Below are 27,354 nucleotides of genomic sequence, written 5' to 3' on the forward strand. Positions count from 1 at the left end.
CGAAGAGTGGGGTTAGGGCTTTCACGAAGGCGGCGAAGAAGGTAGAAGAGGAGGAGGAGCGGAAGGAAGAGAGCTCTTTTAGCTTTCGAGGTTGGACTGCGTGGGAGAGACGGCATTCGTCTAGGATTCGTGCGATCTCGCGAGGTAGGCGCTTGTCTTCTTTCTCGACTTCCGCCATTCTTGCGAGATGAAACTCTCTCTCTCTCTCTCTCTCTCTCTCTCTCTCTCTCTCTCTACAGTGTGGCACGGAATTTTGAGTTCAAGATGGGCGGGAAAAGTATGGATCCGACGACCACATTCGGATTGGATCATATAGTGGGCTTCGGATCTCTAGAGCCCAATGGGCCTACTATTATCCACTCCTCGGTCCACATTACTCGCACTCGACACTCGTAGCCTCGCAGGCGATGAGGCCGAAGCATTTTATCTCTTCTTCCCCCAAAATGGTGACTTCGGCGGCCGCTTCCAAGATACTGCTCTCCTCCACCCTCTCCTTGAACCACCGCCGCGCGCTGACATGCTCCGCCTCGCGCCTCGTGCCGCACCCGCCTGACCTCATGCGGTGGGTGAAGAGAGAAGGCGGCTTCGTCCACCCGGGGCTCAAGATAGCCGACCACACCTCCCATGGACTCGGGGTCGTCGCCGCCGATGCAATCACTACCGGGTCGGATCTCATCGTCCTCCCGAACCACCTCCCACTTCGCTTCCACCCGTCGACCGGTAACGGCAATGACGGGGCCCACTCCGCTCTGGTCCAATTGGCTACCCGAGTACCCGGTAATAGATTTACTTTCTACTAATACTTTTGCTTAGTTTGTATTAAAGTGGATCTTTTGATGCTAGAGTTCTTTATACTTCAAAAGAAAAATAGGATTTTTATGCAATATAATCAAAAGGGGATAAAGGATACAGTGAAGGAAAATCACTCTCCATAACCACACCTTCCCTTAACTATTTGTTTGATGATTTAGGAAGAAGGCTGTGATATAGGTGTGTAACTCTTATTGAATTGTTATTGATGGGTGATTGCAATACATTGGAACAAAGTTGCAGATTCTAGTAGTATAATGCAGTAACTTTCTATTTCGCCAATTGGGTTATACTCAGTTTTTAGAATTGGACCCTGTGGGAGCATGTGACAGAGGAACTATGGGCAATGAGATTGGGCTTGAGGCTTCTCCAGGAAAGGGCAACAGTTGGCTCCTTTTGGTGGCCTTACATCAGTAACTTGCCGGAAGCTTTCACCGTTCCTATCTTCTTTCCCGGGGATGACATAAAGAATTTGCAATATGCTCCTCTTCTATACCAGGTTGTATAACCGTGCACATAGTGGAACTAATTTAATCCATATCCTGGGTCTTTATTTCCCAAACTAAGACAGTGGAATTTATATATTCTTCAGGTAAATAAAAGATGCCGCTTTCTTCTTGACTTTGAGAAAGAAGTCAAAATTATACTTAATGATGTGACCTCAAAGGATCATCCTTTTGCTGGTCAAGATATAAAAGCGTCATCTCTTGGCTGGGCCATGTCAGCAGTTTCCTCTCGAGCATTCCGTTTGCATGGTGAAATCCTTCCTGATGGAAAGCACTCTGAGGCCCCTATGCTGCTTCCGCTTATTGATATGTGTAACCATAGCTTTAACCCAAATGCTCGAATTGTTCAAGAACAGAATGCAAGTAGCCCAAATATGTCAGTTAAGGCAAGTTCGTCCAATATTGCTGATAGATATGTGTATTGATACCCTTTTTGTTGTTTGCTAAGTTTCATATATTTAAATATTCCATATACTTTTTCTGATTTACACAGGTTGTAGCAGAAAATCAAATTGAGCCAGACATGCCAGTAACACTAAACTATGGTTGCTTAAGCAATGATTTATTCCTACTTGATTATGGTTTTGTAATTCCATCAAACCCATATGACCAAGTTGAACTGAAATATGACGGTACTCTTCTTGATGCTGCAAGTATGGCAGCTGGAGTTTCTTCTCCCAATATTTCATCTCCAGCTAAGTGGCAGCAGGAGATCTTAGCACAGCTAAATCTGCAGGGGGATGGAGCTATTCTTAAGGTCTCTTATCTCAACTCTTCTCTACTTCCTTTCTGTGTCGGAATACAAATTGCAAGTGCAGATGGACTATTCCCATCTATATTATTAAGTTTTATGTTGCAGTAACCTCACTTTGGTTTATGTCAGGTAAGCTTAGGAGGTCCTGAGTTGGTCGATGGTCGCTTATTGGCTGCTTTGCGGGTGCTTCTTACAACTGATGTCAAGACAGTAGAGAGGCATGATCTGAGTACTCTAATGTCATTAAGAGAGGAAACTCCTTTGGGTTCTTCCATTGAAGCTGCAACACTCCGAACCGTTATTGCACTTTGCGTTATTGCGCTTGAACATTTCCCCACAAAGATAATGCAGGATGAGTCCGTGTTAAAAGCAGGTGCATCCTATTCAACCGAGTTAGCTGTCCAATTCAGAATGCAAAAGAAACTGATGATCATAGATGTGATGCGAAAGCTTACTCAGAGGGTTAAGATGCTATCTGCGGAAAAACCTACCGCCTAATTTGTTCGCTTAACTAAATTCAGCTCGTGGATTGCAGTCTGACCACTATTTTTTTGTGTACCTTAATTTTCTTGCACTTCTCTTGGATCTAGCTTTTGTTTTTTAGCTGAAACATAGAGCTCCAATTTGCTGAAGCTCTGGAAACACTTGCTGAATGGCTGTTCAAGTTCAAGTAGAAAATTAATGATAAAGCTATTTTCCCCATTTCAGCTTCTTTTGTTTTTTGCGGTATAGGAAATTCCCTTATTCCCCTGTTGTGCTCTCTCTTGTTTTGTATGTTATGGTTGGATATCTCAATTGTTTGGGCAAGTGTCATAATTAATCTGCGGATATAATCTTGTTATTATTTTCATGATGCAAGACAGAGAGGTGGTGAGACAGGGCTTCATGGTCATTGCCAAGTTTTGCTCCAAAGAAAGGAATAAAAGCAATTGAATGTTGAGAAAAACCCATACAAATCAAAAGGACATAACAAAGTCTTTTGATTAGATAAATTTACAAGCACAGAATATTTTTCTCTTGTTCTTCTTCAAGTAAATATTTCATGGCATGCATCTCAGTAGGCAGGGATCAAGAAAATATACATGCTAACTAAGAACCAAAGCCCAGAAGTAGAATTCATGGAGGACATAGGAGATCCATGAAACCTTAAACTACTTCCTTCTCTACCACCTAAAGCTTTACAAGAGAAGGATTGAGTCATACGACCAAAACAAGAGAAAAACAGGGAAAACTTCCTCCGTTACTACTTCTTTCTCAATCCTTCTCAGATTCCGACAGAGATTTCTCGGCCTATCTGCCCTAACGGCGACGGCGATCGCTGCCGTGATTCATCCTTGCGAAAGACGGGCCTTATCTCGAAAACCTGAGGCTGCTCGAGTTGACCTTTGATCTTCTTATACTCTTGCTTAATCTTCCTCACTTGGCTGTGGATTAACTCATGCACATCCTTCTTAGTCATCTCCTCCTCTCCTCTCACTTGTCCATGGATGCTCTCCATATCTATAACCGGGAACAAAGAAATCTTCTCAGTTTACTCCTTTCCGGATCTATCTCTTACTACTTCTTATAGATCATAGGATGGAAAATAAAGATAGAATCATTATTGAATGCTATAAAGTCAACTGTAGATTTAAAACAAATTAATGCGGAGAAAAGCAGGTACTTACGTAGAAAATATGATCCAGTGTCTTGTGTAAACCAATCTCTTTTACGGAATCCTAAATACAAGTTGAGACTTTCCAACCCGGCATTACCAGGATTAGCATGCGTTGACATTTGGCAGTGTGGGAGAGGGGGGTATTGAAGTACGTCGGCAGTTATACGGGTCAACGCATTGAACATCGACTAATTCTAATCCCCCAAAAAAAAATTGCACACGTATCCTAGTTTCGGTGTTCACGCAATAGGAAACGGTGAGCCAAATGTCCAATTTATTAAAAAAAAATGTTATCCAATTGTGGACCAAGTAAAACTAGGTTTTGATCAAATCTCGGGCTAAGTAAACAAGTTTAACCGGTGAAAGGGGGCAAAAGCACAAGGTGATTAATTAAACTTTAGCTTTGACCAAAATAATTTTTAGATTTGGAAAAGATCAACTGCGCCGACGTTATCCAGTGCCCTAGCATGAGGGAGTGAGGAAGAAAAATTCAGATCCGTAATTTAAATTTTTAACCAACAATCTTTCTCTCAATCTTTTCTTTTCTTTTCTCAGGCTAAGGCACCCGACACGAACTCATACAACATCAAGCTCAATGATGAGGCCGATGACGAGTGGCGAAGCTACGACACCCCCTCATGCCATGTGCCGGTACGCCACCAGCACGCCCCCGTGACGTTTGTCCATGGAAAAGATAAAAGAAATATATTTTTTTATTGCCTACCTAAATCAATCCTTATTTTTTCTAATTATTATAAAGCACCCTTTCCATACTGCTATAGTATTTTATTAGATAGGCCAATGTGCTTTTTAGTTGATAGTTTAATTGGATAATCCAAAACATATAGTGGGGGTGGACTATGGTAAGCTTTGTTTTCCCTCCTTTTTGTAAACAGATAACTGTTCACATCATCTACGGATGAATCAATCTAAACAGAAGGAGACCCAAATAGAAAGAAACAAAGACATCCACCAAATACAATCTCCATGTGAGTCTTGCTGATTGCATTTATTGCCAATATTTTGAGAAGATTGGATTCGTCGTCGATTGCCAAAATCCAGCCTTCCCTGATGGACTAAAACTAAGGCTCCCTAGAAGAAGACTTGGAACATCTACTACCAAACCCTGTGTGAATCTTTGAGACTACTCCACCACTACTTCCAATTGTGCATGCATTAAAAACAAAACAATAAAAATAAAAATAATAATAATAATAATAATAATAAAGAAACCTTGTCTTCTAAATTTGTAGGCTATCTATCTACCTCTTTTGAATTGTCTCGTTGCTGCAATAATTTCCTTAGCCGCGTGCACACACTTGCTAGATCTCTAGGGTCTCTCTATGTTTAACGTGTACAAAAACTTAGTCTAACTTTTAATAATTTATTAGCAGTTTAAATTGTACGCTTTTTTATTTTATTTTATTTTTCTTTCTTTTGGATGTACGTAATACTGAGGGGAAAATATATTTTAGCTGAAAATTTGACAAGATAATAAGATTTGAACCCATCTAGACCTCCTAATCGATCCAAATCCGGCCCATTGATTTCCTTGGTTGTAATAAATTTATTGTTAATTGATTAGGGCTACTATTAACTACTTAGCACTTAGTAATACTGGTAGAGGGTATTTTTTTTATGAAAAAAGCATGGAATATTTGTGATTTATTGGGTCGAGGGGAGTGCTAATTAAAAACACATTCCAAATTATATGCTAGTTTTTTTCTTCTGTCGTTGAAATTTTGCAGTTGTTGACTATATGCCCTTTGACACCTCTATTGTGACTAATCACCGCCTTTATCTTCTCTATGTCATCACCTTCATTTTGTGCCGCCTTTTGCAATCTTGATCATACCGCCTTCTCTCTCGGCAATTATATGTTGGTTGTGAGGGGATATAACTATAGAAATAAGTGGGAGTGCGGGGTTACTTCGTTCCCCCATTTTTCTATTTTTCATTTGTTTTTGTTTGTTTTTCTTTTGTCTATCATTTGGCAGCGAGTTACGGATCAAACCCTTCTACGCTTGTATTATATTTTAGTGGCTGAACTTGTCAGACATTTTTGGACTCGACAAGTCTTTTGTCGTGCTTCCTCTACCAAGTGGGAGGTCAGTCTCGAAGGCAATCAACATTCCACCCTCCAATTCTATTTGTGCATGAGAGCTTATTTTGCTTAATTCTTCGCCTTATTATCAATCACCCTAAGTATAGAATTTACTTTATTTACACATGTTTGTTGAATAACTATATCTTATTTAAATCCATTAAACTTGGCAATTAGTTGCACAATGCCACAATTTGAGAGTCAACTCCATCCCTATTATTACCTTGATCTTTAATTTATCTCTTCCAATTTAAGCTAGTGGAGCTAAAGATGAATTGGCATTTGGCACGATAAAAAAAAAAAAGTAAACAAATAAAACTATATACTAAATTAGAATCCGGTCCATGGCATCATTTCATATCGGTGGATTAATCGGGTTGACTTTTGAACATCCTCCCATTTTATTGACCTCTCATGGTTGACCAATCTCAACCTACTAATTTATTAGCAAATTTAATTAGCGAAGGATTAAGCTCGGTCTGGTGCGCGCCGTAACGCGTTATCGTGCGAAGTCTGGAATATTTACACCATCGACTACGTGTAACGCATGGCTTTGAAACATAGCCGTCTTCAACACGTTCTTCTCACGTGCTCACTAACTCCCTTTTTTTTATTTTTTTTATTATTATTTTGACATAAAAAATAACGTTATCTGTTACCCACCTGCTGTTTTGTTCATATGAATTATAATGACACTATAATTATAGTCTTGTGACACATTATTAGCTACTCATAAACTTATATATATTTTTTTCAAAGAAAAAAGAAGGAAATTTTAAATGATAAACCCTACATTTTTATTATTTGTTGATTCAAAATTAACTTAACCTAATTATTTTCAAAAGGAAATCTATCAACAAAAAAAAATTCTAAAATGCATAGATCTTGGATTTTATTTAAAGGGTTATATCTGAATTTTAGAAGAGAATTTTAATTTAGTGGAATGAGTTAGATTGAAATATGGTTTAATAATTTAATTAACATAGTTACATAAATTATGTAAAGAATTAATATTAATTAGTTAAATAACATAAGAAGAATGTTGCATAAAAATTATGTAAACAAATGAAGGGTCAAGTTACAGAATGTTTAAAGATTGCGTGTTAATTCATTCATATCATGTCATCTAATTATATTCTACTGCACTTCCTATAATTTAGACTGTGATTGAGATTTGATGTCGGCCAATCTCATTCGAATCAATTAGGGCGTGTCGACCTATCGATCGCACACGTATTATTCCTACAGGCCTATATATTCAATCTCTCTGTATTCAATCTAAGATATAATCAAAGTCGTCGAATACGTTGCAACCGACATGGACAAGTCAAAGGTGATCAAAACCCCCCACTTGAGTAGATATTCATAATCGAAGATTAAGACTTTGTGGCACCTACTATTTGGCACTAGGATACCACCCTAGTGCTCATCGACCAGGGTCGCTGTCTTGATTAAGATGCATCTCGTCATTTACCGGACAACATCTAGTGAAGATCCAGTTGTAATCCTGACCCACTATTTGTCTGGGGATATAAACTTTCCAAAAGAGCGCGTTAATTCTATCATATTGGAGTTGAAACACAAAAAGTTTGGGCCCCTTGAAAATTATTGAATACCACTGCAGTGGGGGGGGGTGGTGGGTCACACACTTCCAAGTGGAAGAAGTAAATTTGCAAACGAGTGTAATTTTGCGTGGCAATATTTATTTATTTTATATATAAAAAAATCTTTATCACGGACTTTTGTTTACTTTCTTATCTTCTTTGTTTTATCTTCTAGAATTTTTTGACAAAAAAAATTTAAAAAAAAAGAAAATCTAGAATGGTTCGATCTGTCAGCCGTCATTTTGCTTGAGGCCACATGATTGGATGATCACGAAGGGAGCACGCAGCGTAGTTAAAGGAGCAATCATTATCTAAAATGAAAAAAAAAAAAAAGAATTTCATAAATATTATTTCATTTTATTTGTGAGGAAATAAGGGGGTTTAAGCTTATCCATTCGTTGTAACGGATAGTTAGAGAGGGAGTATTATCATTATAAAGAAGTTTGGGCTCTTAAAAAGTATCAATCACTTCCCGAAAGTCACAAAAAAGAAACAGAACGGATCACAAAAGTCACTTTTCGACGGCGATATACGCGGCCCCGTTCGCGTTCGCGTGTCCGCCGTGTCCCTGGCCGTGTCAGAAACCCGGAAGTGAGATGGGAGAAACCACGGCGAAGCGAGAGGGAATCAAACGCGCTTTGTCTTCTTCCTCCATTACGGACCCACTTGGCCTTTTTAACTTACTCGACAACGACGACAACTACTCCCATCTCTCCTCCTTCAAAACTCTCATCCCCCCTCTCTCTATATATAATCATCCATATCGTCTGCTGTTTCTATTATTAGATCGAGCGATAACCCAACGGCCACAAAGCAAGAAGCAAAGGAAACGAGAAACCCCACCCCCCCCTCTCTTCTCTCCCCCCTCTCTCTCCTTGATCCTATCCGCTAATTTCGGAGCAAAACAGGGGACTGCCTATAAAAATTTGGTACCTTTTCTTCTTTTCTGTAAGCGAAGAAGGACGAAAATGGTTTGCTTGGTGGCTCGCCAGGGCAGGGAGTTGCAGCGCTACACCAGCGGCGGCGGTCGTCTCGTTGTGGGGTGAGTTATTTTCCCGTTAATTCTCGATCTAGTTCGTTGTAAAGATCGAATCTTTCCCCCCCCCCTAAATCTTACTCAATTTCCGGTTTCTGAGCAGATGCATCCCTTACAAGTTTAGAGACGACAAGCCATTCGATATTGATGTCGAGGACACGGTAGAAGTTCTAGTCATTACTTCGCAGAAGGGGCATGGGATGATGTTTCCCAAGGTAACCAATTAATGCAAACTAATTTTTTTAATTTTTTTTGAAATTTTGCTTCTTTGCATCTTACGAATCTTTGGTATCTTCAAACAGGGAGGTTGGGAGATCGATGAAAACATAGACGAAGCTGTTCTTCGAGAGGCATTAGAGGAGGCTGGTGTTCAAGGAGATGTAGAGGCTCGTCTCGGTAACTGGAGATATAGGAGCAGGAGATATGATCAAATCTACGAGGGTGTCATGTTCCCTTTGAATGTCACCAAGGAGCTACTCCAATGGCCAGAGATGGCAGTGCGCAAGAGGAAATGGGTAGGTAGTAGAAATATATGTATATATGTATACTTTTCTTCTCCATTAACGAACAAATGGAAGAGCTTGTGCTAATCTTTCAACTCTCTGTTTGTGAAATTTATAGGTGACAGTGGCAGAAGCAAGAGAAGGATGCCAGCATTTGTGGATGAGGGAAGCACTTGATAGATTGGTCTCTCGTCTAGCAAATTCGTGTAGACAGAAGACTATCTTGGCATAAAAGTACTTCTAAAATCTCAATTTGGCTGTACATACTAGCAAAAACTTACAAAGATTTAGAGTTGAAAATTGTTGGAGAGAAGGAAATGTAACAATTTGTGCAGAGTCTTAGGACTTCAAATTGAATGGAATTGATGAGTTCTCAACTCCAAATTGGAGTCAATCTGTGCTTGTTATGATGAAATTGTAAGCTCTTACAAAGCCTCTCTATTTTCTTATGTGATCAAGAGGAGGTTATCCCACCGTAGTTTGTATGTAGATGGTAACCATCCTTGTCTTATGTTTCCTTTTCAAGAACAGGGTGGAAATAAGAAGTTCTGCTTAGATGCATGATACACACCACCATTATCTTAATTTCCCACTAGACACTCTGATTAAGACTTGAAAGGGACTTTCCTACCTCTTTTTCTTTTAATTTGTAATAAGTAATTTCTCTCTCTAATCAATAATTTATAGCTTTTATTGGTTAATTTGGACATGAAAGCTACTCTCAGCTCCTGTCCACATAAATGGATTAGGAGCACACGGATTTGGTTCATGCTGATCTGTACTGCTTGGTCTGAGATTGTCGTTCGGTGCAGGGTAACGCATTAATGGCGTCGTGTTGAGTGTCGGCACTGCACCGAGTTAGCAGCGACAACTTTTTACCCAACTTAGATAACCCGACACCAGAATCCGACAACTTTTGGATGAGTTCAAATTGGATACCATCAGAACTCACCGGAAATGAATCCGGCTAAACCTAACTTGGGCCTGACTCGGCCCAGCATAATTTAGCAACAGCCTGTCGATCGGAACAATAGATCCTCCTAATAAACCAACCAACTCTAGTTGGTATGTACCTTCCCATAATCAAGGAAGTCATGAGTTTAACTCCAACCTTAAATAATATTATGGAGAAATTATTTAGTGGTTGGTAGTTTGATGGCCTGACTCGATTCGATTAATGACTCGGCAGTGCAGTTAGTTTGGAAGAACAGCTTGACAATGCAATAGTTTGGAGCAGATCTCGACGGCATTTGGTTTGGAACAATTATTCGGCGACACATATAGCTTAAAATGATTCTGTATCTAGGAAGAGTTGGCTATTTGTCCAGCCCACATCTAACTTTTCGGCTCATTAATGATAAAAAAAAAATAGATCATCCTAAAAACTTGTGGATTTTATTTTTAGGTTTCGAGATGACATTGACATCGTTTTCTTGAATTTAGTACATAATCATACATAATAATACAAGGGTATGAAATAAGTGTTCTTTTAACTATTGGTTGTTTGATGTTTTCTCTATTATCAGTTTCATGTTAACGATTAAAGAAAGAGATTTTTATAAATGACATTCCTATATTTTACTTATTTTATAATTTATATTCTGTTTTTGAGAATTTTATAACTGACTCATCCTTTTTTTCTCTATAATTCTCATTTAATATCTGAATTAACTTAGACGGTACTAAAAAATAAATATTTTTATTATAATATATAAAATAATTTATAAATATCTAAATTACTCATGTCTTATTTATTTGTTTCTCTTTCCAAAGAAGAAGAAAAATGAGAAGGAGAAAAATGACGAAAGGTGGTGGCGATGACAGTGACCACGATGATGGTAGATGAGTTAATTGAGAAAGACGGTGAAAGGATATCGAAAGTGAGAGAATATTAGATGCATTTTAGTGAATTGGTCGGTTAAAATAACATCATAATATTAAATAAGAATTATAGAGAAAAATAAAGGGTCAGTTTATAATATCTTTAAAAATAAGATGTGAATATATAAAATAGATAAAATATTCGGTGTGATTTATAAAAATCTCTTAAAAAATTACTATTTCTGAATAGGACCCATTACAGTTAACAGAATTAAAGGAAAACACTCAATGTAATATATATATATATATATGTAGCGTCATTAACAATTACGCCACGCATCTATCTATGTATCATCCGATGATAGCAGAGTTAACCAGAAACTACGATAGAAGCCAAGTGGCCGAACACGGTTCAAAAGGAAGAACCAAATCTCGACTTTTCCCCTTTTCTTTAGAATCTAATCCTCAAATCTTTTCTGGAAGTTGTAACTTCACAAGCATTGTTGGAAGCTTGCACACACATTAATGCCAACTATCCTGATGACTCGTTCTTGCTTCCATTCCACTCCACTCAATCGGAATAGGAGAGCCCAATCCCCAGCTAAATTAAAAGAAATTTTACAAATCACACCCTCCATTTTGTGCTTATTATTTTCTTATGCCGGTGTTCCACCCTACTGTAAACTATAATAAAAGCAGAATCCAGGTTGTGATTCCTAAATTTCCCTCGACTCAAACAGAGTATATTAATATGCCTTGTAGCTTTAAGCAAAGAGCCTACCCCGCTCTCCACTATCCTCGGCTCTCTCTCTCTCTCTCTCTCATATTCCTTTCTCTGGGAGCTTCTTTTTCTTCCAACTCCGAGCTTTAATAATGGCGTCGTCTTCCGCTCATGGTATGTTTCCTTTCTTTTGAAACCATACAGATAGATAGACAGATCGATAGATGAGATAACTTTACTCGATTTTTGTAGAAGGGAAAGAAGAGGAGATGGATGGATGTTTTTCCTTATGAGATAACTTTATTCGATTTTTGCAGAAGGGAAAGAAGAGGCGATGGATATGTACGCCGGCGATCTGACTCCACTCCAAAAGCACGTAGCCTTCTTCGATAGGAATAAAGATGGCATCATTTATCCCCGGGAGACGTACCAAGGTTAAGACTAGTTACTATTTAGTGCTGGCTAATTTGGCGAATAATTAGACTATAATTATTGGCTTTTACTTGTTAGGGTTTCGTGCCATCGGGTGTGGCGTTGCGTTATCCGCTGGGAGTGCTCTGCTCATCAATGGCTTCCTCGCCCCCAAAACTCGCATCGTTCTCTCTCTCTCTCTCTTGCTCTAAATTTTTGGTTGTTTTAAAAAGTGCACTTAGTTCACTACTAGAAGATTCTTACTTGAGTTAGTGATCTCCATTAATGATCCAAAAAGATTAAGAGAAAGTTACTAAAATAATTCATTCCTCTTAGTAGTCCTTTATTTATCGAATGCAGGGAAAATTCACATCACCAAGTCTTCCCATTTATGTGAAGAACATTAGTAAAGGGAAACATGGAAGTGATTCGGGTGTTTACGACACCGAGGGAAGGTAAAATTTCATTCTCATTACATGATTAAATAGTTGTAATGCGTTTCCAATGTATGAATCGTGAGTTAGCAATAAAACTTGGAGACTAGTAATTTACAAGGTAAATTATGGTTTATCCTCTGCCTATGATTTGGGTCGATTTCGATTCCTATGATCCAAATCATAGTAGTTTATTGCTGCTAATGTTTTCTGACATAAGTAATTCACTGAATGACTAAATTACTTCTACAATTCTCAGATTAAGCTAAATCACGGCACGGTAAACTGTCATTTACTCTAATTAATATGTGAGGATAAACTTAGGCAAAAGATATCTCATTAATTAACCTCTTGAATTCATCTTCTTGTAGGTTTGTTCCTGAAAAGTTTGAAGAGATATTTAAGAAGCATGCTCACACCAATCCCAATGGATTGACATCAAAAGAGTTAGAGGAGATGCTTAAAGCTAATCGCACTCCAAAAGACTACAGCTCATGGTAATTAATCTTGTTCTTAGAGAAGTTATATAATAAAACCAGAAGGTTAAAATTATTCATTTGATTCCTTTTTGTTGTGATCCATTGCAGGATCGCTAGCTCGACCGAGTGGAAGCTCCTTTTCTCTCTGTGCAAGGATAAAGATGGATTACTTCACAAGGACACCATTAGAGCTGTTTATGATGGAAGCTTATTTCTCAAACTGGAGGAGGAGAGGAAATTAAATCAAAAGAAAGCATGAGATGATAGATTTTATAGTTTTTATACGACATATTTATGAATGTAAACATATTGTGTAGAGTGTATCTTAGTGCAATATAAATTATTGTGAAATATATTGTTCAGGTTTGGTAAGCAAATTAACTTACTAGTAATGAAGCATATGATGTAAATCATTTCTGCAAATATACCTGAAAGGATTGGAGTATATAAACAGTGAGGAACACATAACTCTATCTAACATACAAATAAAATTAGGAGATAGGAGTGAGAACTGGTCGGATTTAATCTGAACCCATTTGATTCTGCGTTCGAACTTTGACAGATATAGATTGAGATTTTATATTAGTCTTGATATTCAAATTTATTTTTGTACTTGAATAATATGTGCAGATGTATATATGGGTTGAAGAATAGTACCCGAATCAATATACTAACTTAGAGCCTAATATTCATATATATTCAGTTATTCAGATTGTGATATATATATATATATATATATATAATAATTATATCATACATTTTTACCGATTTTTATATCCAAATTCATGCCTGAAAATAAAAGATACATATATAATTTTATATTATCTGACCTCTAACTAATCCATTTTCGCTCGTACTAGTAGATCATATATAAATTAGTTTTTTTTTTTTTTTTTTACGTTATGGTATGTACAATTTAATTATAATAGGGCATATAGGTGATATTCTTTTAATGTTACTTCTTATAGAACACGGCATTAAATTAAGGAGTAAGCATTGAATAATATAACGATAAGGATAGGCCAATCTTTCAATTAAGCCCCTCTGTTTTTTAGCTCAATATATTCCGGAATGTTTTCAGATAAACTTGGACCAGTATAGATGCTATGCAAAACCACAAGAGGGATTAATTGCTGGACTAAAGATAAAAAAAAGTGTCAAATTTAAGTCAAGAAGATATAATTTCACAGCTTTAGGCTCTATGGACAACAAAGTACACTTAATCCATTTGCTAATTAATCCAATGAAAAAATTATGGAGAAAAAACTCCATATCTTGCCTTAATTTTTTAAGAGAAAATGAGGGCTGAGCTCCTCAATTGAAATTTATTAGTAGGAAAAGATTACAAATTATAAATAGTGGCAAAAGAAGAGAATTCTATAGAAGGTTTTGCCAGGTAAAAAATATATTTGAGGCGTTAAAAAAGATAGAAGTATACGTATCCATAGTAAAGCGTGAATAATAATAAAAATAAAAATAAATAATATTTTTGATAAATTTCTCCAATTAAATTTTGATAAGAAGTATATGTGAACGGTCCCCACAAATAATTATATTTCTCTTTTGTTTTCTTTTCTCGTGCAAATTTTGATAAAAAAAAATTATTTTAAAAAACATCAGAGGGTGGATCAAGCCACACCCTACTAACCCGGTTTGACGGGGGTATAACTACTAGCTAAGTTGTTACCCACGCTAGTGTAACAGGCTTTAATTACAGTAGAGCCCTTAAATACAATACATCTAAGACATTCGTTAATGAGAGATTAAGAGGAGCTAATTCCTATTTTATTTAATGCTTTTTTAAAATTTTGATAAAAATTATTTTTTTAAAATTATTTTTTTTTTAAAAGAAGAAGGATAATTGACCATTGTTTGTTCCAATAATTTGAACTTTTTATTTTTTGCTTCAAATCCAAGTAGCTTTTTCCAGTTTAATTAAAGAACATTGCTAAAAGGATTCCACTTCACGTACCTTAAACTTTTCCTCCCATATAAATATGCATATATATCCCTTAATTTCCTTCTATTAGAACTCCCCTTCTACTTCTCCTCCTCCTTCTCAAGCTCCAGAAAAGAACGAGATATGACTTCTTTTCATCTCCTTTTTACTCTCCTACTAGTTCCCTTACTCTCGTCGACGTCGAGGGTTATTTTGGTCATTGGCGCCGACGACTACAACGGCTTCGTCTACGCCGGCTGCTCCCAGCCGCGGTACGACGCCGGCTCCGCCTACGAGTACAGTGTCGATTCCGTCCTCACCTCCCTCACCAACGCCGCCGACTTCACCTCCTACGCCAACTTCTCCTCCCCTTCTCCGCCGCTCGTGTCCGGGCTCCTCCAGTGCCGCTCCGACCTCCCCCTCTCTGCCTGCGACTCCTGCGTCCGCTCCGCCCTCTCCCAGCTCTCCACCCTCTGCCCATTCGCCGCCGGCGCCGCCGTGCAGCTCCGCGCATGCTTCATCCGCTACGGCAACGACTCCTTCCTCGGCAAGCCCGACAACACGCTCCTCTACAAGAAATGCTCCGCCGACCAGGGCAGCGGCGGAGGCGGCGGACCCGACGGATCGGTGTCCTTCATCGGGATGCGTGACGCCGCCGTAGGCTCTCTCGTCGGCGGCGCGTACCGGGTCGGCGGGGCGGGGTACGTCCAGGCCATGTCGCAGTGCGTGGGGGACCTCAGCGCCAAGGCTTGCTCCGACTGCGTGTCGACGGCGGCGGGCCAGCTCAAGGCAGCGTGCAGCTCCTCGGCGTCCGGGGAGGTCTACCTTGGGAAGTGCTACGCCAGGTACTGGTCCTACAACGGCGGTTACTCTCCCTCTCACGTCGGACACGGTAAGCTCTTGCTTATCCTCACCTCTTAATTTCTTCTGCCTTTTTCTTTCTTTTTTCCTAAAAATACCTCTTTAAACAAAATCACTATTTATGTGTATATATGAGTTTTAGTTTCACCATGCTATCGAATGTACGCTAAGGCATCACTCGATCAAACAATTTAACATCTTTTCATGCAAAAAAAAAAGGTCGTTAAATTTTTAGGGCATATATATATATACGTGACTTTAGAGGGGTATTCACACAAAACATAGTATATTTTTTTAGAGATATTATGGTGGACAAATTATACGTTATTTATGGATTTGGCTGTAGACTTTTGTTGTTAGGTGTAGTCTTGAAAGGTTGAGCTTATCTGGTGACGTAGATACAAAATGATAGCATATGATTTATTAGGAGACTCAAGGTTTACTTGATGAGAAAATATTAATAAGTGTGAGGAGTTGGGATTAATATAAATAATTTGGTCTCTATCAGTCAAAAGTCAATCTTCATTAAATTTATAACTACATAACTTAATTCGATTAATTTGAGTATTGTAGATGCAATGATCCATGGGTAATGCAAAACGAAACGAATGAGATAATTCTCAAGGTTAGGTAATGAGGACTTAAAATATATCTGCATACAAGCTCATTCATTTGGTACAAGCAACATTTGCACAAAAGCATTATCAATTTCTTACATGAAAAGATTAAATATATTCTTAGTATAAAATGATAATTAATTTTTTCATGGCATATAAATTTTTTTTTTTTTTGGCTTAGAAGTCTTACAAGCTGTAATGAGATGGCTATATATATATATATTTATATCTAATACTTCCAAAGTTTGCCCATTAATTGATTCACTCAAATATTCGACATAGTTTGGTGGCCAACTAGCCATGCAACTTTACCCTATCTCTAGAATATCCTCATCTAAGTATAAAATATAAAAAGAAACAAGCAACTTTGGCTAAGGCCAAGTAGTAAGGACACTGGCTTATTGTAAAGGAGACCTAAAGCTAAATGAATCAAAAGTTCTTCCTTTTTAGCTTTTTGATCTTTTGAATCTTAATTACCTTTAAATATTTTAAGACTAGTTCCCTTTTTTTTTCCTTGTAGGAGATCAAGCTGGGAAAACTCTTGCAATTATAATTGGGCTCATGGCCGGAGTTGCCCTCATAATTGTCTTCCTCTCCTTCATCAGAAGAGCTGGAAATGGTGAGGATTAAGCTTTATGCATTTGTTCTTGAATTGTTTACCTTCTCTAACTTTTTTTTTAATGTAATTAATTGCAGGTAAATAAGAAATGGCAAATGTGGTCAATAACTTCTCTGTTATTGGGTCTTTGGCAATTGCTCTTTGTTACTTTTACTTTACTTTACTTCTCTTTATCTTTTGGGAGATCCTTTTTGAATTGTTCATTAAAAGAAGAGGGCCCTTTTTGGAAGAGTGGAGGAGGGACTGGAAAGAAGTGATAGAGGAGGTGCATGCTTCATTGAAGTACTGGGAAAAAGAAGAAGAAGAAAGACAAGATTCCAGCTCTACCCCACGTATGGGATGATCATTTATGTATTAATTAGCTACATATAAATTGTTTCCTTGTAATTGTTCATGGCTAAAATAAATTATGAAACTTTCTCCAGGGTTATCAACTTATCATGTGTGCATGATGGACTTTGTCTCTTTAGGTGGTCATTTCTGAGACACATCAATGGATGATGAGGTGGATTCATGTACATGTTGTCTAAGTTAAGGAGGGTGTGCTTTGTTTATTAAAAGCAAATGGTATCCTTCCCTCTCACCTACTCAATTATTTCAAGCTTATCACTTAACTGCAGGTAGTTATGCAATTAGGAAGGTAACAGGATCAATGCTTTATGATCCCTGTGGGCCATCTTGTTTGCCAATGGGATTCAAAAATACAATGTTATGATATAAACCACCAACAAATATAGTTCAATTCCATTCTCCACTTGCTGGTTATTCTTCTACTAGTCTCCTAAAGCTAGAAGTTTCTGATGTAGAATAATACATTGCATTCTATCTAACTAGTATTTCTTATGATCTATTTTAACCTGTGCAGTAGTAAAGCCAAGCTTTTAGCTAACTATCAGAATTAGCACTCAATGGGCTAATCAGTTAGCAACAAGAAAACAAAAGGATAAGTGAAGCAAAAGCATAGCTTTTGAAAAAAAAAGAAGAAATGGTGTGGTGGGCCTAACACCATTGTACTCCCCTTCATGATCAAGGTGTCAAAGACATTAACATAAACCAAAGTTGCAGACCACCAAATAGTTCTATAAAAGAAAGATAACACAAACTGCAAGACTACAGCAGGAGGTCACCAATCCACTTTGCTACTTTTTTTTTTAAAATTTACTTTGCTGCTTTAGCTCTAGTGTTTTGACTTTTAATGTGGGGGTTGCTCCTTTTGTTCCTTTCAAATCATAGGGAAGAAGAAGGAACTAGCAAGTTCAAGATATGTTTATCTCTAGAAGTAGCAGTAATTTATACTATTGAAGCCATTAGTGCCTAGCACTCTCAATAGGCGATGAGCCCAGAATAGCTCAAAGTTGTAGAAGGACTAACCACTCCACTTTGACTTAGTAGTAACTTTCTGCAAATATATATATATATATATATATATATATATATATATATATATATATGTAAATACTTTAATATCCCTTATAAAATTATAATCTAAATTTAACTTGCATGATAGACGGTTTTTATACTCAATACCGATTTTTTGAGCCGGTTCTAAAAGCATGTTATATAAAAAAAAACATATTAGTTAAAAAAATTTAATTATGCGAGCTTAACTTTCGGATTATATATTATTTTCTTCCGTTAAGATTTATCTTATATATCATTGTGATAGATATTATTATTATATGATATATTATTTAGTACTAAATAATTTAAATTTAATTATTTGGAGATAAACTTCTATTTAAATATGACTTATTAAATTTTATTTTAAACTATTGAAAGATATATGTAAATAAAAAAAATTAATCAAAGAGATAAAATTTAATTAAATTTTCATGATTTGATTATAAAAAGACATCAATATACTTATGTTGATATATTAATATAATATAATTATCAAAAAAATAATATGCTAAGGTAATTTATTTAAATAATTATTATTATTTATTAAACCAATAATATTTTTTAATTTTTTTTGCATTCTTATTATACCAACGATCTTAAACGTTAAATCTTTATTAAATTAATTAATAAATAATTAACTCTAGATAAGAAAGAACGCTCATATAGTCATATAGACAAATACTTGTGGATCTTGGGGTAGATCATACCTTGATGGATAGACAGATAGTGTACCTATCTGTGGCCCAGCCTACTAAACTACTATAGAAACGTTGCATTGAGATTCACAAGCATGAGTGAATCACGAGGCACCATGTTGGGCTTCTTCGTTACATAGCCTGGCCCAGAAGTTGTCAGATATCGCTTCGAGAAGCTTCAATCCTCTTCCCGGCTTCTCCAGAACCTCGTCGTCTACTAAATTCCATCGAATCCCAATCCACGCACTACTGCACTACTCCAATTTAATGGCGGACGTTTTCTTCGGCAATCCGTTCCGCCGCCTCGTGTGGAGCCCTCCGGTCCTCCGCGAATGGCACGGATCCGCCGCCGGCTCCATGGACTGGATCGAGACCTCCTCCTCCCACCTTATCAAGATCAACGTCCCAGGTACAGCCAGCCCTTTTCCCCACCTCCTGCCTCCCCTTCTTCATCCTCCTCTACAGTTCTACTAATGATTTTAGTTTCTAGGACTTGGGAGGGAGGAGATCAAAGTCCAGCTCGAGGAGGGCAACGTGCTTAGCATTAGAGGCGAGGCGAAGGAGGAGACCCCCAAGGATGCGGTGTGGCACGTGGCGGAGAGGGGGAAAGGGGAGTTCGCGAGGGAGGTCGCGTTGCCGGATCACGTTCGGGCGGATCAGATTAAGGCCCAGGTGGAGAATGGTGTACTCACCGTTGTGATCCCGAAGGAGCCCATCCCGGCGAAGCCCAAGCCCAGGACTATTACCGTCTCTAGCAAGCTGTGAATCTACGGACAGAGAATAAGAGATAGATAGATAAGGTTGGGGTTAGAATAAATCGAAACGTGTGTTGTAATGCTTATGTATGTAAATCTTGGATCTCATCCACAAGGAATCGATTATAAGTGCGAGTGCACTTCACAACTTCACCATGCAAACATCGTTAAATCAACAAGTTTGTGTGTAACTGAATTGAAATTAAAAAAAATCTCAAGTAAATTATCTTAAACAAATAGTATTCGTCATTTTATATTCCAATCTTCGTAACGAAGCAAAGTAGTGTTAAAATTTTTCATCAGAAAGAAAAAGTTAGTGTTAAAATTAAACGCGTCCTTTTGACTCAAATGTTCTGTCAAAATTCTCCAGCCTGCAAAGCCCAAGCCCAAGCCCAAGACTCAACGGCGGATCTGTGTACACATACCGTTACGATTCGTGCCACGTGCTGATCGGACAATGAGCCAAACGATCTGAACCCACCTACGAGGCACCGACCCCAACTTTCCCCATTAAAACTAGCCGACCCTCCCTTCTTTCTCCACTTCTCCCTCTCCCAAATCGACGACCTCTTCTCCCCTGAAGTTAGGGTTAAGCTTCACCTCGATCTATCTCCCCGATGGCCTTGGAGTGGGTTGTACTCGGCTACGCTGCCGGCGCGGAGGCGATCATGCTCCTCCTCCTTACTCTGCCCGGCTTCGACGGCCTCCGCCGCGGCATGATCGCGGCGGTGCGCAGCGCCCTGAAGCCGATGCTTTCGGTTATACCCTTCTGCCTCTTCTTGCTCCTGGACATCTACTGGAAGTACGAGACGCGTCCCACCTGCGATCAGGAGCACGCGTGCACGCCGGCCGAGCACCTCCGTCACCAGAAATCCATCATGAAGAGCCAGCGAAACGCCCTCCTCATCGCCGCCGCGCTGATCCTCTACTGGCTCCTCTTCTCTGTCACCTCCCTCGTCGTCCGGCTCGAGCAGCTCAACCAGCGCGTGGAGAAGCTTAAGCGCCAGGAGTGAGCCAGATCTATTGAGCGGGAGTTTCTTGAAACTCTTCCTTTACTTGCTTAGTATTGTCTCTGTTCTTGTTTGTGTTTTTGATGTGGTTGATGCGCTTTTGATCCGTATACGCTGCTTATGTGGTTCTTCTCATAAAATGAATTGATCTTGTTATGGAGGTTACTTGTGATCTATGATTACTGACTTAATACCTATATAAGATTCTCTTTCCTTGTCTAAGTGAATTGTTGAAGGATTAAAGAAATTTGCGTTTCCAATCTTATTCTTTTAGAGATCACTCTGATAACCTTGTCATACAAGGATGCCGCGGAGTCGAAACAATTGTGAATTTGCGATGTGCGTCCTTCATTCCCGATGGATGGGAGCATCATTTGATTGTTATCGTTTAGTTCATTCATTACCATCTGGTCTTAGTTGTCCATTTTGTTTTCCTACCTGCAGAAAAGACCCAGAACTTGTTATATTGTTAAAGCGGGCATGGTTTGGGTGGATCTCACTTACCACCATGTTTCATACTTTTTGCATCATTTTCTCTAATGTTTATCTGCATTGCTGAAAAATTTATGCTTCAAGCGACGATAGTTCCTTGTATCAAGCCAATAAGGGTGGAATCATTTCGGTTTTGCCTGGTGAGTGTTCAAATTGACGTGTTAATGTATATATTACATTATGTTCAATTATAAAAGAAATACTTGCATCTTGTTTTTGTTATCCTGTGTTTTTCTCGAATGAGAAACTTAGAAGTTTGAGGTAAATGTAGTAGCTGCGGCATGTTATTGAAGTGAGCATCTCTCCAATTTGACTCTCCCACAGTAACACTCAGTAAGACCGCGAGCATGTAAGATTCAAGAGAATGCACTGTATCCTTTGTGTCTATTGTGCTATTAGAAAGTACATTTGTGTTAATTTTATAAGTACTGGTGATGAATTGTAGACACATCTTTCATGATTACAGGGATTACCTTTACAAATGACAAATCTGTTAAAATTTTGTTGTGGCTTGTGTGATATTCAGTAAATTTTGTGTTCTTTATTATCTACTAGTTTGAGATGAGTGATGTTGTGCTCCATTTTCTTTATTCTTGGTTTGTCGCTTGATTATAAACTGATTCTCCTCTGCAAATCTTGCTATAGAATAACTTTGTTTATCATTCGGAGGGCTGTATATTATATTTGCTAAGATAGTTGATTTTCGTTGTCCTGTTGAAGCAAAAGTAAAGGAGATGCCTCTTTTTTTATCCCTGTTTGTGGAATAGGAACATGTTCTTAGATGCCCAGGTAATTCATTTACAATTGTTGGAACAAATGGTGCTAAAAAAAATCCATGAACATCTGAAGGGACTTAGTTGAGAATCATTGCTTTAATTGATATCCCAATTCTCTTTTATCTCTTCCGTTTTATTCTTTGAATACCTTTAACAACTTTGCGACTTTCTATTATCTTCATATGGATTTTCATCATTGATTTGCTAGCTTAACCTTTTGGACAAAGGCTTCAGGTTGTTGATGCAAAGACTTCTCCCTGTAATTGATTGTTCGCTTTTTTTCATGGTTTTTTATATACCAAAGCCATTGGAGATTTGCAGTGATTGGGGCTGCTGTGTGCAATTTCGATGATATGTTCTTGGGTTTCTTCACCATGTCAATGTCAAGTGCTGTCTTCCATGTTTTCTTTGTATATCCGGCTTTCTGTTTTGTTGTTTTTGAGAAAACTGGAGAATTATCTTATAATTCTCGTATGCTTCTTTTTCATGTTCCTCAATTGTTTAACTCAGTCTTAACATTCTATACTTGTTTAGCAGTAGGGCATATCATCACTTACTGAAGTTTGGTGTTAACAAGATTTTGATGTACTCTTTGTCAACCTCTGGTTATTTCGAGTTGATATACTCTCTGTTTCACTCGAATTTGAATTTCGTGTCGTGACAAGATTATTGTCATTTAGGATTTCTCATGTTTCGTGGGGCCACGTTGATCAGCCCATTCTTCTATCTGCGAACACACCATATTATTATGCTCCGCAAGTAATTTCAGTTTTTTCTTACAGCATTTTTATTATTTTGCATGTCTTCTTTTCTAATTCATTCATTATGTCTTGTTGAAGAGAATGATCAGAACGCAACTGGCTGCTTTGTTTGTATCTTTTAGTTTCTTTGTTCTAGAAAAAAAAAAAATGTTTTCCTATGCTATCCGCATCTCTTCCATGACTAGTCCTGCTGTCTCCATCGCTGTACTGGGTGAACTTTTCATCCATTATTTCCGGCACTAAAAGATTGTGTGCTTTCGGCAGCGTGCAATAAAAGAACTCGAGAATCTCTACTGCTTTGAAAGTTCACACGGACTTCTTATTTGGGCACCTCTGTACGGATTAGTATCTGATCACGCGAGCTTTCTTCTGCGTTTCAAATCAATGCAAAATGATTTAAATTGAACTAAATTTTTTGCAATCACGCAGTATATTCACAAGTAATTAATTGCAAGGTAGACCTTCTCAAGTAGAGCTCTTAATCTTGCTCCTTTTTTTTTTTGGCAACTTATTTGCTGACCTGTCAACTTACTTGCTCGCCAAGCATGCGAAGTTTTTCGTGTCGTCCAAACTAAAGCCAGAAGAACAAAATCTTCCAGACGTGTCTACACTCGCCAGTCGACACACACCACCACCTGCCTCAACCTCTCGCCGCTCGCGGGCGGTCGTCAGTTGCTCCTCTTTTTTCCACTTCCCAACCATCCAAATAAAAACTCTCTTTCACCATCTTTGCTTATATTTATATTTATGTGTCTATCTGCAAATTACCTCCAAACTTTTTCCATAATTATCGACGCAAGTACGGAACCCTATGAATTTTCTCAAGAGAGCTAGGTCTCCTCTCTCCTCCCTCCTCTTCCGCTCCAAGACCTCCGCCCAACTTAAACCCCATCCTCCTCCTCTTACGAGATTTCGCCATTCTCAACCTCCGCTTTCTTATTCTCAATCCTCCGTCTTCTTCTCCCGCCGCACCTACTACGTCGCGCGCCAGCGCCCGGAGGTTTACCATTTCCGCCGCGGCCGCGGCCGCGGCCCCCACTGGTACCAGAACCCCCGCACCGTCGCCATCGTCGTCATCTCCGCCGGCGGCGCCGCCGTCACGATCTACTACAGCAACCTCGAGTCCGTCCCCTACACGAAGCGCACCCACTTCGTCCTCCTCTCCCCCTCCGTCGAGCGCCAACTCGGCGAATCCCAATTCCAGCAACTCAAGTCCGCCCTCGCCGGCAAGATCCTCCCCGCCCTCCACCCTGATTCCGTCCGCGTCCGCCTCATCTCGCAGGACATCATCCGCGCTCTCCAGGTCGGCCTCCGCCGCCAGGAAGAGGGCCATCGCTGGAGCGACATCGACTACGCCAATCACCAACCGGGACAGCTCCATCCCTCCCACGACGAGGCGGCGCACGAGGCGATCCTTCAATTGCACGGCGGAGGGAAGAAGGAGGGGAGCGTAGATGAGGTGTGGAGTAGCGACGATGAGATTCTTGATGATAAATGGGTGCACGAGAGTCGAAAGGAAGGCGAAGCGAAGGGGTCTCAGGTGGCGACGAGGCATTTAGATAGGTTGAATTGGGAGGTCCTTGTGGTTAGAGACGACACCGTGAATGCTTTCTGCCTTCCCGGAGGTAAGATCGTCGTGTTCACGGGGTTGCTCGATCATTTTAGGACGGATGCGGAGATCGCGACAGTCATCGGTCATGAGGTAATCTTTTCTGCAAGAAATCCTCTTTTCTGATGTGTGGGTAACCTTGGAGTAAGCTTTTTAAGGAATTGGATTGTAGGTTGGGCACTGTGTTGCGCGGCATGCGGCAGAGATGATCACAAAGAACTTGTGGTTTACTATTCTGCAGGTGTTGGTTCTGCAGTTTGTTTACATGCCGGATCTTATCAATGCAATGTCGAATCTTTTGCTTCGACTTCCTTTCTCACGAAGGTATGCTGGGAATACTAATGGAATGGTAGATTTCTATCCTGAATATAATGAGGCCCTGAACTTTGCTGATATTAATATGCTTCAGTTAGGATATCCTAATATTTGCCCAAGGATTTTACTGCATAGACATGGTAGAATCTTTGCTAATTTGTTATCTTGATTCCTGAAGAAAAAGTGAAGTTAGACATATGCTGAATTGAATCTTCTAACAACACCTCATTATGATATGGTGGACTGCTGACCTAAGTAACCAGTTGATTGCCATTAATCCTTTTTCCTCCTTTACACTTTGCTTTCTCCTATGACTTTGAGTTGAGCAGGATCAGTTTTCTGCTCTAGTTTCTTTGATTCCCTCTTGCTTCCCCTACTGTTCTAGTTTGTAATATCAATTCTCCAGATTATCTTCACAGAAATTTGAAACATGTCTGTACTCCCTAGGCCTAGGTTGTTTTATCAACTAATGTATCCAACATGTACTATGTCAACAAGGAGAGTAAGATTGCAGGAAGAATTACATGGTGAGCAATGCCAAAATCATACTGATCTAAAATGAATTAAATTCCAAACTAATGATTTGAATAACAAAGAATGTGACGAGTGATAGTTGTATTGTAAAATAGGATGTAAAAAAATGAGGTCTAGGATGAACTCCCATGAATTTAAGTTATGATATTTAGTTTAGTAAATGTCATCAAAGGAAATGGTGAATCTCAGTGTCAGAAATTGAAATCAGTGTCAATTTAACTCTCCTTTTTATGGGATAGGAAAACCTTTTTTGAGTTTCACATGCATTCTTTACTAGAACCGAGACAGTGAGAACTTATTCTTGGTTGGGAATCCTATTTGTGCAACATATTGGTGGCTTTAGTAGCAAGTAGGAGACATTTAAACCTGCTTTTCTTTAGAATATATTCTTCATCCTATGAGTGGAATTGGAAAATTTAATTGATATACATGATTTTGCTGGTCATGGAAGTTGCCTTGTCAGAAGTGCAGGAGTGCTGGCAAGCATTGGAAGGCTGTAGATGGTTATGACTTATGAAGGATATACATTGCTAGACAAATGAAGGTTATCTAGTCCCTGTGGCATATGTCTCCATTGAAACTACATACTACCTATTTACCAATGAAATTAAAACTCCTCATCTTGCAATGAACCACTTATGATACATACTATCTAAGTTATTTTGATGAGGATGAACTGCTGCCAACGATGAATGAGGAGCCCATGTTGCTTTGCTTTATCACAAAAGAACACTACTGACATATTTAAGATGATAGCTCTGTTGATCTTTTTGGTACTTTTTACTGAGTATTCCATTATAGTTCATACTGCCTATCTGTCGGTCTGAATTTGAATACTTCTAAGTTGTAGCCTATTCTCTCCCATAGTACATTGACATGGCTCATTTTTTAAGTTTGGGTCAATCCACTAATAAGTGTTGCTGCCTGTGAATTTCTTATATCCTCCAACTCTCTTATTACATTGGTGTGCGATAGGTGATGAATGTTCCCTAATTACTGCCACAGAATTTCTCTGTTGACATTAACATTTCTTTTAATTTTTATGATTCAGTATTAAATCATGTTTTAATTCCAGGATGGAAATGGAGGCAGATCACATTGGACTCTTGTTACTCGCTGCAGCTGGATATGATCCCCGTGTGGCCCCAATGGTGTACGAGAAACTGGGAAAGATCACCGGTGATTCAGCTCTAAATAACTACCTTTCGACTCATCCATCAAGCAAGAAGAGAGCGCAGTTATTATCTCAAGGTCGAGCCATGGAAGAAGCACTGCAAATTTATAGAGAATCTCTTGCCGGCCGTGGTATTGAGGGCTTTCTCTAGCAATATTGCTTTGGACAATAGAACTTCCGTAATGTTGTCATACTCTGTTGCATAGTATTGTACCGTCTGTTCAGCTTCATGAACATGGTAGAGCCCAAAGTGGGGAAGGCAATTGGCTTCCCTACCCTTCTGGAATTTTTTTCCTTAATATATTACCAAGATACTAATTATGAATTTTAATAAGAGATACACTCGGACTATATAATCTTTCTGAAATTTTTCTTTGTGATACATAACCATGAATTATAAAATATATTTTAATTTTTTTTGTTATTAAGTTTTTGTTTATAAATTATTATGTACAAGTACAACGAGGAGCTATACGATATATTTACTCTTATGCTTTAGAAAAAATATTTACTGTAATTATAAATAGATTGATTACTTTGGCCTGTTCATCGTTTTTGGCTAAGATATCACACGGTGAAAAACCTGCGTGCGGATGTCCCTAAATGAACAATTCTTTGGTTCTTTCAATCTGAAATTTCTCTCATTAATCAAATGTAAGTAGATGGTAGTTTGATGGAAAGATATGGTAATATACATAAATGAACGAAGTCTACATTCTTCACTAATTTATTAATTATTAGGCATCAGGCTTTTATTAATGGTGGCCCCTTAACGAGTCTCGTCCACTGCTTGTGAGTTGTGATTGATTGCATCTATATAATATATGCCTAGCAATCCAACGAACGGCTCAAATCGTGAAACTTTTCTCTATGAGCAGTAATTTAACGTTCTTTTACAAGTATGAACCAATGAAGGGTGAATTTATTTCTTTTTCTATTTCTTAAAAGAATTGAAG

General features: G+C 38.6%; 8 protein-coding genes across 9 annotated transcripts; 7 read left to right on the forward strand and 1 right to left on the reverse strand.

Annotated features, from left to right (window-relative positions):
* The first annotated feature begins 380 nt into the window (after positions 1-380).
* Positions 381-2,772, forward strand: LOC140799584 (uncharacterized). The gene is made up of 5 exons (XM_073153963.1): positions 381-777; positions 1,143-1,309; positions 1,403-1,702; positions 1,810-2,073; positions 2,200-2,772. The coding sequence occupies exons 1-5, from the start codon at positions 408-410 to the stop codon at positions 2,566-2,568; spliced, it is 1,470 nt and encodes a 489-aa protein (XP_073010064.1). The 5' UTR covers positions 381-407; the 3' UTR covers positions 2,569-2,772.
* A 261-nt stretch (positions 2,773-3,033) lies between these two features.
* Positions 3,034-3,800, reverse strand: LOC140800140 (uncharacterized). The gene is made up of 2 exons (XM_073154805.1): positions 3,738-3,800; positions 3,034-3,570 (listed from the first exon to the last, which is right to left on the reverse strand). The coding sequence occupies exon 2, from the start codon at positions 3,566-3,568 to the stop codon at positions 3,335-3,337; it is 234 nt and encodes a 77-aa protein (XP_073010906.1). The 5' UTR covers positions 3,569-3,570; positions 3,738-3,800; the 3' UTR covers positions 3,034-3,334.
* Positions 3,801-7,993: 4,193 nt separating this feature from the next.
* On the forward strand, positions 7,994-9,368 carry LOC140799751 (nudix hydrolase 17, mitochondrial-like). Its single transcript, XM_073154209.1, has 4 exons — positions 7,994-8,477; positions 8,575-8,686; positions 8,774-8,986; positions 9,093-9,368. Exons 1-4 carry the CDS (start codon positions 8,032-8,034, stop codon positions 9,204-9,206), a joined length of 885 nt encoding a protein of 294 aa, XP_073010310.1. The 5' UTR covers positions 7,994-8,031; the 3' UTR covers positions 9,207-9,368.
* Positions 9,369-11,329: 1,961 nt separating this feature from the next.
* Positions 11,330-13,217, forward strand: LOC140799506 (probable peroxygenase 5). Its single transcript, XM_073153831.1, has 6 exons — positions 11,330-11,690; positions 11,834-11,950; positions 12,027-12,112; positions 12,288-12,382; positions 12,733-12,858; positions 12,949-13,217. The coding sequence occupies exons 1-6, from the start codon at positions 11,669-11,671 to the stop codon at positions 13,097-13,099; spliced, it is 597 nt and encodes a 198-aa protein (XP_073009932.1). The 5' UTR covers positions 11,330-11,668; the 3' UTR covers positions 13,100-13,217.
* Positions 13,218-14,851: 1,634 nt separating this feature from the next.
* Positions 14,852-17,314, forward strand: LOC140800018 (plasmodesmata-located protein 7-like). The gene is made up of 3 exons (XM_073154646.1): positions 14,852-15,671; positions 16,778-16,876; positions 16,954-17,314. The coding sequence occupies exons 1-3, from the start codon at positions 14,924-14,926 to the stop codon at positions 16,959-16,961; spliced, it is 855 nt and encodes a 284-aa protein (XP_073010747.1). The 5' UTR covers positions 14,852-14,923; the 3' UTR covers positions 16,962-17,314.
* A 1,763-nt stretch (positions 17,315-19,077) lies between these two features.
* LOC140800210 (16.0 kDa heat shock protein, peroxisomal-like) lies at positions 19,078-19,875 on the forward strand. The gene is made up of 2 exons (XM_073154880.1): positions 19,078-19,381; positions 19,463-19,875. Exons 1-2 carry the CDS (start codon positions 19,240-19,242, stop codon positions 19,735-19,737), a joined length of 417 nt encoding a protein of 138 aa, XP_073010981.1. The 5' UTR covers positions 19,078-19,239; the 3' UTR covers positions 19,738-19,875.
* Positions 19,876-20,242: 367 nt separating this feature from the next.
* On the forward strand, positions 20,243-20,959 carry LOC140800212 (uncharacterized). Its single transcript, XM_073154884.1, has one exon. The coding sequence runs from the start codon at positions 20,345-20,347 to the stop codon at positions 20,738-20,740; it is 396 nt and encodes a 131-aa protein (XP_073010985.1). The 5' UTR covers positions 20,243-20,344; the 3' UTR covers positions 20,741-20,959.
* Positions 20,960-21,107: 148 nt separating this feature from the next.
* Positions 21,108-26,765, forward strand: LOC140800211 (mitochondrial metalloendopeptidase OMA1-like). 2 transcript variants are annotated; one of them, XM_073154883.1, is made up of 4 exons: positions 21,108-21,369; positions 21,501-24,468; positions 24,548-24,699; positions 26,300-26,765. In XM_073154883.1, exons 2-4 carry the CDS (start codon positions 23,578-23,580, stop codon positions 26,547-26,549), a joined length of 1,293 nt encoding a protein of 430 aa, XP_073010984.1. In that variant the 5' UTR covers positions 21,108-21,369; positions 21,501-23,577; the 3' UTR covers positions 26,550-26,765. The 2 variants fall into 2 exon arrangements, with proteins under 2 accessions (XP_073010984.1, XP_073010983.1); XM_073154882.1 differs by lacking the exon at positions 21,108-21,369 and having other exon boundaries at positions 22,908-23,221; positions 23,311-24,468.
* The last annotated feature ends 589 nt before the right edge of the window (positions 26,766-27,354 follow it).

Source organism: Typha latifolia, chromosome 13 (genome assembly GCF_019914945.1).
Source record: "Typha latifolia isolate L0001 chromosome 13, TyphaL0001v2, whole genome shotgun sequence".
NCBI classification, from domain to species: domain Eukaryota; kingdom Viridiplantae; phylum Streptophyta; class Magnoliopsida; order Poales; family Typhaceae; genus Typha; species Typha latifolia.